This window comes from Aptenodytes patagonicus, chromosome 6 (assembly GCF_965638725.1).
Source record: "Aptenodytes patagonicus chromosome 6, bAptPat1.pri.cur, whole genome shotgun sequence".
Classification (NCBI taxonomy): domain Eukaryota; kingdom Metazoa; phylum Chordata; class Aves; order Sphenisciformes; family Spheniscidae; genus Aptenodytes; species Aptenodytes patagonicus.
In genome coordinates, this window is record NC_134954.1 from 30504593 (window position 1) to 30512709 (window position 8117).

The following is an 8117-nucleotide window of genomic DNA, read 5'->3' on the forward strand; positions in this document are numbered from 1 at the left end:
CTAGGAAATGTCGACTCTGCGTGATTAATTATATTTTACTTCACATAGGAAACTCTTGCTTTGGACTTTTCAGCTCTCAGTGCTTCTTTAATAAATAACTATTCCAGCTTGCCACGTGCCAGTGCCTGGACAAGCCCCTTGGTCAAGCTCTTCTTGCATACTTGCCCTGTTACCTTTGGGGTGGCAGCTGGTGATACAGCATGTCTCCAGTCCCAGGACAGGTCATGGTGGCCGAGGCGACTGGTGTTGGCCGTTCCCAGCAGGCACATCCCAGTTGCACAGCAGAGGCACGTGTGGAAACTGCTGTCGTGTGAGGGAGTTCTGGGTGCAGACTTAGCAGCAGCAGCTCCCAGGTTGCCTCTGTCTCCTTTCCTGTAGAAGGATGCAGAATGGGAAATCCTATGAAAAAGAGTATGAAAAGAAAGAGATTAGTCTAGAATAAAGAAACACCAATAGGATAGTCCACTACATTATATAGATACCTAGCTTGCCATTGTATTTAAGCTGCTGTTTAATTCACTTACCTGTGTAGACTCAGGAATGCTGTAGCACTAACACAACATATGAATGTGCATGATATATGTAAGCACCCACATTATGGGTGACCAAACATACAACTCTAAGACCTCATGAAGAATAAAGAAGAATCTGAGCTGAACTTTTTTCTTTTTGAAGGGGGTGGTGGGAGAAATAAGTCTGCTCTGTTACTGCCTGCAGCATGTAATACACAAAAAACCCAACTTGCCAGGTTTAAAAGCTAAATAAAGATTATACTGTAATTTCAGATATTTATTTGAGAAAAGGAACTATCTGAGACAGAGTATGGCTTCAGCATCTGTGAAATGTCTGACTTCCTGAGGGGGTTTCTGAGCTAGCTCTTAGAAAGACCCTGGAGCTGTGGAAAATCTGAAGCTTGAACTTAAATAACTAACTGAAGCTCTGAGAAAAAGCTGTGCCCGTAAAGTAACTATATTTTTACACGTTTACATCTCCCAACCGTGAAGCGTTGTCAGTCTTTTACTCTTCAAATAATGCTGCAGGCAATCATGTGGTTAGATAAAATACCGTTTCCTCTGAGACGATACCAGGCCAAACACTGTATTTTCAGTGCAACAAACAGCAGCTTTTGTATTCTGATTTCCCCTCAGGTTCAACGCCTTTCATCCGGACACTAGGAAGCCCATGCACCGAGAATGTGGATTCATCCGCCTCAAACCTGACACTAATAAGGTGGCCTTCATCAGTGCCCAGAACACAGGTACACACCTGATAGCCACGCTGGGGAAAAGAAGAGGTCCTTACCCTGCTGTGCCATTTCATCACTTTTCCAGAAAATTATTGCACCTCTCACAGTTTCATTTAATTTATTTTCACTGCGGGTTCAGCGCCAAAGAGCAGCATCACTGCTCTTTGGCGCTGAACCCGCAGTGAAAACAAATTAATAAATGAGCTTGTGTCAAAAGCACTGAGTTTCTAGGACTGGCCATGTGGCTTTGCCCAGACGGCGTGGCTTTCTAGCTCTCTGTGACAGGAAAGGACTGCAAGTCGAAATACCGCTCATGCAGGAGACTCGAGGGGTATCCTTTCCTCAAATGATATGTTGGTATTTGCAGACGTAGCTTTGTAAACCAAAAGAACCCCTGCCTCTGTAACAAGAATTGCAGTCTGAGCCTTAACGATGGCAGGTGATAAGTGGCCAGCGACATTCTTGATGCCTTTGTAGCATCCTAGTCTTTTTTTTTTGTGGGGAGGCAGAGGGAACGTGTACAGATAAGATGCTTCAGTTCCCGCTGCTCCTGTGGATTGGCCACAGTTGACCCTGTGGTAGCAGTAGAGAGGTGCATGCCTTGGTTCATGAGCTCCTGTGTCTAGAGTCCTCCTTCTATTGGTAGTGTCATATTTGGCCAGCTGCTCCTTCTAAAGAGGGTCGGATTTAACAACCCACTTAAACTGTTACCAATGTCAACGCTCGCTGTATTTGATTCTGCAGTGCAGGGTAGAGCTTGTGGCCCTGGCAAGGTGGGGCTGTGGTGCTTTGCAGCCCCTCCGTCCAGGAGTGTTTGGTGTGACCGATACAGCAGGTTCCCTGTTAGAGACCCTGCCCGGGCTGTGGCACTACCAAGAGCCTCTGCAGCACTGTAGCAGGGGAGCTTCTCTCCTGCTGTTCCCTTAACAATCTTGGAGAGTAATCTCAGTGCAGTCTTCTTTCTTAGCTCCTAAACTAGGAGAATCTCCCACTGTTTGGATGTGCCTTGGCACTTGTTACACACCTTACAGGGACTGAATGAGAGAGAGAACCCCATCTAAATTATTGTAAGTGAAAGAGTGTTAAAACCCAGTTGATGCTTAAATTTGCATGTAAAACTCCAGAGCAGGTGCTGAAGGGAAAACTGCCAGTTGCAATGTGATAGTCATCCCACACGGGTAAGTCAGTCAGTCTGGCTAGATTTTTCTCAGCAGCATTACATGCCTGAGGTTGCGTGGATTTACAGTTGTCGATATGTGCTAGGTCAAATAGAATCGTTCTTCAGGGAGAGTGGTGGTTTATTACATAGCCTAATAACTGTGACATCATTAAGTAACCTTTGTAGCCTAATAATATATATGACCTTGCTTCTCACTAGGTCTGGTGGAGGTGGAGGAAGGGGAGGTGAATGGACAAGAGCTGTCTATAGCTTCTCACTCCATAGCCAGGATCTCCTTTGCCAAGAAGCCCCACGTAGAGCAGGTGAGTGCACATGGGGTGAGCAATTCACATAGTATTGCTAGCCCCAGAAGGCGTCTAGTTGGGAGGATAGGTTGATTAGCATGCTTTAATTACAGACTGCCATCAGGAGTTCTTGGAAATATTGCATGGCATCCTGGCTTATCCTTTCTGTAACGGCCTTCAGAAGATATTTCGTACATTACAAGACTCAGAGGGATTGTTAAGATAAGAACTGATGTGCTGAATCAGACTAGCCAACCCAGAATCCTGTCTCCAGCAGTGGCCAGTAGCAGGTACTTAGGGAAGAGAACAGGAAAGTCTTGCCTAAATACCCTTGCACGGCAGGGTATTGCACCTTTACTTCTTAATGCTGGTCTTCTGGATTACTTACAGTATGAGGGTGCACACGTAAGGTATGGCCGGTATTAGGCCTCATCAGGATATTTTAGGAACGCCTGCCTTTCACTGGAGCTCCACCTTGTCTTTGCAAATCTTGCTTGCTTGCTTTTCAGGGCATTCACAAGTTGCTGTGGGCTCTCTTGCCATCTGTGGCTGCTTGGCAGGGCTGGCACTTGCTGTCAGCTCCAGTCTTGGTTGACTGCTTCTTGGTTTTAGACTGTTGGGTTTTTTTTTTTTGTGTAGCGGCGATTTGTTGTTGACACAGCTGGATGGGGTACAACCAGCTCTGAGTAAGATGGCACTGCTGGAGTTAGTGTGGCATACTGAGGTCACCGCTGGAATCCTAGCTGTCACATATGAAGTTGTCTTGGTTGACTAGCAGCTGAGAAAGACAGCGAGGTTGAACAAGCTCTCAGGAAGAGTAGATACTGGCATGTTCTTGCATCTGTTTTGTTTTCTCTGATAACATGTGAACCAAGTGACCGAGTGCAATTTTTGAAGGGTGACAAGTGAGGTGTGGCTCTCGGGAGAGAAGACGCTACTTTGCAGCAAATACAGTATTGTCTTCTTCTGGACTTTAAGGCTTAATTTTGCAACCTAGTTTTTATGCGCTATAAAACCGACCCATAGATAACTGAGAGCACAACTTTATGCAGATGCAGCCAGTGTCATAAGAGTGCTCCCTAAATTCACCGATGTGCCAAAAACTGTATGTGCCTACACAAACAATGTTCTAACTCCGGAAAGGCAGTCCTAACTCCCCTGCCTTCAGATGCATGTTATAAGTTGTTGGGTTTCTCCTTTCCCAGGAACAGCTGTATTGCCTCCTTTCTATAGCAGGGGAAATAAAGCCATTAAATACTATGGATATCACCAAGGCAGCGGAGCTCTTAATTACAAACATTTAAATAAAATGGACTGCCCTCTCAGAGTCACTGCCTGAAACGTGAGCAGATATACTGGCAGGAGGAGAGGGGGAAAGCAACAGAAAGCGAGCGGATGTCTTACTGGTTGATGGCTGCAAGGCTGGCTTTGGCTGAGGGCTGGAAGAGGGAACTTTCCGAGCAGAAGGACCATGCTCATCTGGCACCTGAGGGCAGTTCAGGTCCAGGTACTGGTCATAGTATCTGGGAGGCCCTTGCTGGTGAAGGAGGATGTGGAATGGGAGGGTATGGCAAGTAACCAACTCCCAGCGCGTTTTCACCTTCACCAAGAACAGCGTAAATTGCCCATGGAAATGAAGAGACTACAAGTGTTGTGAGACGGGCACATGTGCTGCTGCTTTAGTTGCTCATTCTGAGAAAACTTCACCATAATGTTGTGTTCCCGCTGAAAAGTTATTTGGGATGGCTGTGGCTTGGCCAGGCCATAATTCAGGCAGGAAGACCTGTTCCCTGGGTCAGGGCTGTGTTGCAGGCACTCACTGGCGTGGCCCTGCTGAGATGGGAGGAGCTCCCCGCATGGACAGAGAGGAGCAGTCCCTGGGGGTCTGTCCCTGCTAGAGGCGATGCTGGTGGGACGTAAGGCACAATTGCAGCATAAAGCAGACTCTGTTTACCTCTCTGAGGAGCGAGTGGCTCTCAGCTCCCACTCTGTGTGTATAGATAAGAGATGCTCTGCAGGGAGCGGAGGAGCACTCTTAGACCGGGTTTGTTTTCAAACACCCTGCTCATGTTCCCCTGTGAGTGTCTGGAGAACAGGCACGTTTTAAAATACTTTTAGACTTCAAGACTGTCCTCGCAGTATGTGGTTACTGAGGGAACTGGCTGATGTGGCTGCAAGGCTGCTGTGTTATATTTGAAAGGTGATGGAGATCAGCGGAATTTCCCGGTGACTGGAGACCCGTGGCAGGTGGGTCACCCGTCTTCAGAAAGTGCCTGAAGGTCAGCCTGGAGACCTACAAGCTGGTCAGCCTCACTTCAGCACCTGGAGATTTCTGCACATATGAAGGAGAAGGTGATTAGGCACAGTCAGTATGGTTTTACTATGGGTAAATGGTGCCTGGTGGACCTCGTTGTCTTCTGTGATAAAATGACTGGATTTGTGGAGGAGGGGCGAGCCGTGGATGTCACTTACCTTGAATTCAGCAATTTCCCACAGCCCTTTCCCAGTGCTTCATGTTTCTTCTCCTGTGTGGGAAGTGGCAGGCTGCCTGTGCGTCTCAGGTGTACACAGAGCTTGCCCTCCCACGGTACCATCAGCCAGCCTTTGGCTGAAGCTCGCTTTTAAGGGAAACTCCCCCTCTTCTTTTTGCCCAGTTCATTTCGTTTCCTCCTCTTGGCATTCAGACTTCGTTGCCTGACCTGCAGTGGTCCATTCAGAAGAAAATGGGCCGTTCAGGAACCTTGAGCTAAGGTCACACGTTGTGAGATAATTTCTTGTTAAAGATGAGCGTCTGCCGTATTCCTTTTAATTGCCTTTTCCTGCTTAGGGTATTTGAGGAACACTGTCATGCATTACAAAGAAAGCCCCATCCGATCAGCAGATATCAGTCAAAACATCATTTGCTTATGACCCTGTTCCTGCTGCTGCCCCCGTGAACGTCAGAACAGCGGTGCGTCCCCCACAGCCCTGCGTAGCTTCGCTCTCAGCTGGCAATAACCTCCCGGAAGGAGGACGTGTTGGATATTGGCATTAAGGGCACACTGCGGCGTAGGAACAGATGTGTTAACGGCGAGGACGCTGTCTCAGAGCACGCAGACTGGCGCTAGCTCGTGGACGTGCCGTTGAGTGACCTTCACTGGAAACGAATGCATTTGCAAAAGCCTCTGCATTTTAGGAATTTCTAAATGGGGCTGGTTTAAGTGACTGCACATTAATCGTGCTTGCAGGTTATCCTGCTGTCCCCAGGACTTTGTTTCTGTTCACCCCTGGGGTTGTGTTTGGCATGGGAAGCAGCAAGTGGCCACCAGGCAGTATAAACAGCTCTTCTGGATGATGTGGAGCAACTTCTGTGCTGAAATCGCGCAAAGGGCCAAAGTGCTGGGTGCGCGGGGTCTGTGCCAAGCTGCCTCCTTACAGCAGCGCCCACTCGGGGGGCTGCCCGTGCCCTGGTGTCATCCACACGGTTACGTGGCCCTTCTTCTGCCGGGCCGGGCAGCTGGAGTGACGCCCGCCAGAGCGTTACTCCGGAACAGGAGCTGAGGTTCAAAAAGGATGGTCCCACTTTTCTCCTTTCTTTTGGCAACACCGAGGAGCAGACCTACAACCTGGGCTGAACACTGTGGACGCTTAGCCACTCCCTCCTCCGGTTTGGAAGCCGCTGAAGCCTGGGTTCAAGCGTCTGCTTGCACGGGACCTAAGTGGTCCAGCTCCACAGGGCAACCCCTGATTGCCTCTCCTGAGGTTTGGTGCAGCACAGAGAGACTTGCAGCCTGCTCGGGAGGAGGGATGGGGACGATGTTGCCTGTCGAACCCTCTTGAAGGATGGCAGTGCTCTTCCCTCCTGCCCCGGGGCTGAACCCCTGCCTGGCTGCAGGTGCAAGCCGAGGCTCGGCAGGCTCCCATCTCCCTATGTAGCGTGAGCAAGGCCTTAGTCTGGCACGGTGTGGTGACCTGCAGAGAGCCCGAGTGGTTTTGAGAGCTGCCTTGGGGATGTCGTCCAGCGCAGAGCAACTCCCTGAGCCGCCAGCCAGGAGCCGCTCTTCTGGTGGAGGGGTGTTGGCCTGTCCGTGCTGAGGTGATGTCAGTAGTAGTGCCAGGACACTGCATTGCTCTGTGGATAATGGTCTTGGGGCTTGGAAAGGGCTGACTTCTTTAGGAGAGAAAATTTCTCCTCGTTTACTCGCATGGCTGTAGTGAGCATACCCTTCCATCTGCGGTGCATTGACAGCAAACAGAAGGATGGCATGGGAAGGTAGAAAGCGCGGGTAAGGAATTTAGCCTGTGGTTGCTGTTTGCTTGATTTTGTTATTTCTTTTCTTCCCCTCCTTTTTAGATTACCAGAAAATTCAGGCTCAATTCCGATGGGAAACTCGAACAAACTGTCTCGATGGCAACCACTACGCAGCCCATGACTCAACACCTCCACATTACCTACAAAAAGGTGACGCCCTGACACCGGGAGGGCTGGGTCTCCCCGCCGAGGGTGAGGAGCGGGGCGTCGTGCACCGAGAGCAACGGCAGCTCGGGAGCACGGCATGGCAGACCCCGGAGCTGGCTGCCTGCGCTCGCCCCCAGGGCCGCGGAGCTGCCCGTCCTGTTGTGAGAATGTTACTCAGATGTTTCTGTAATGGTATATTAAAAAATAAATAAATAGCTTTTATTTTTATGGCTGTGTCTTTGGGCGTGATTGCAGAGTGGTCAGCGCGTCCCTCTGCTCTGGCAGTGTTTAGAGAGGGGCTTTTTGATGCCTGTTTCTTAGCAGGCGTTGGGTTGCAGATCCAACCTCCTGGACCCTTCTCTGCAGCCTGAATAATGCCGCGGAAGCAGCAGGATCAGGAATGGATTTGCACGGCAGGGACAGACCCCGAGAACTCCAGCTCCCGCCTAATGAAACTCAGCTTAGATATTTGGAGCGAGCACCTACCTCTTGCGGTGGGACGGAGAGAACTGTCGCAGGACCCAATCCTGATGGTGCCGTCCAGCTGACCTGAAAGCATTTGGGGCAGTCCTGGAGGTCAGGACCAGACCTCACCTAGCTTCAGTGCAGAGTACCACAAGAGTTTGGGTGACAACTGTGAGCCAACGGGCAGCAAGAGACACTGCGAACAGTGGGGATCGCTCTCGGCAGTTCTTTTTTCTGACTCGGGAGTCATGATGCAGTCTTTGACCTTCATGAAATCTGTCATCGAGTCCCTCCGCGGTGAGGGAGGCAAAGGTCTAGCACTGCTTCTGGTCTACAGCAGAGGCAGGAGCGACGGTTGTGGCTGCGTTTCTCCATCGATTGTCTCCAAAGGCTTTCTGTGGTGGGTGTGCGGCTCTAGGGAAGGCCTTGGCGGTGACATTTCTTTCTCACAAGCTTTCTGACGCCAACCATTGTGCAGAAACTGCGTGATGGCACGATGGCTCT

At 49.9% G+C, this 8117-nt stretch overlaps 1 protein-coding gene across 1 annotated transcript; it reads left to right on the top strand.

The window, feature by feature from the left end:
* The first annotated feature begins 200 nt into the window (after nt 1–200).
* Nucleotides 201–7376, top strand: LOC143161499 (peroxynitrite isomerase THAP4-like). The gene is made up of 4 exons (XM_076340586.1): nt 201–310; nt 1149–1258; nt 2625–2728; nt 7044–7376. Exons 1-4 carry the CDS (start codon nt 201–203, stop codon nt 7161–7163), a joined length of 444 nt encoding a protein of 147 aa, XP_076196701.1. The 3' UTR covers nt 7164–7376.
* The last annotated feature ends 741 nt before the right edge of the window (nt 7377–8117 follow it).

What these genes read in the sequence shown, in the direction of transcription:
- LOC143161499 (XM_076340586.1), top strand. Translation starts at nt 201, where the DNA reads ATGTCTCCAGTCCCAGGACAGGTCATGGTGGCCGAGGCGACTGGTGTT. An exon ending in CATCAGTGCCCAGAACACAG is followed by an intron (nt 1,259 to 2,624) that starts GTACACACCTGA and finishes GCTTCTCACTAG; the next exon opens with GTCTGGTGGAGGTGGAGGAA. An exon ending in AGAAGCCCCACGTAGAGCAG is followed by an intron (nt 2,729 to 7,043) that starts GTGAGTGCACAT and finishes CCTCCTTTTTAG; the next exon opens with ATTACCAGAAAATTCAGGCT.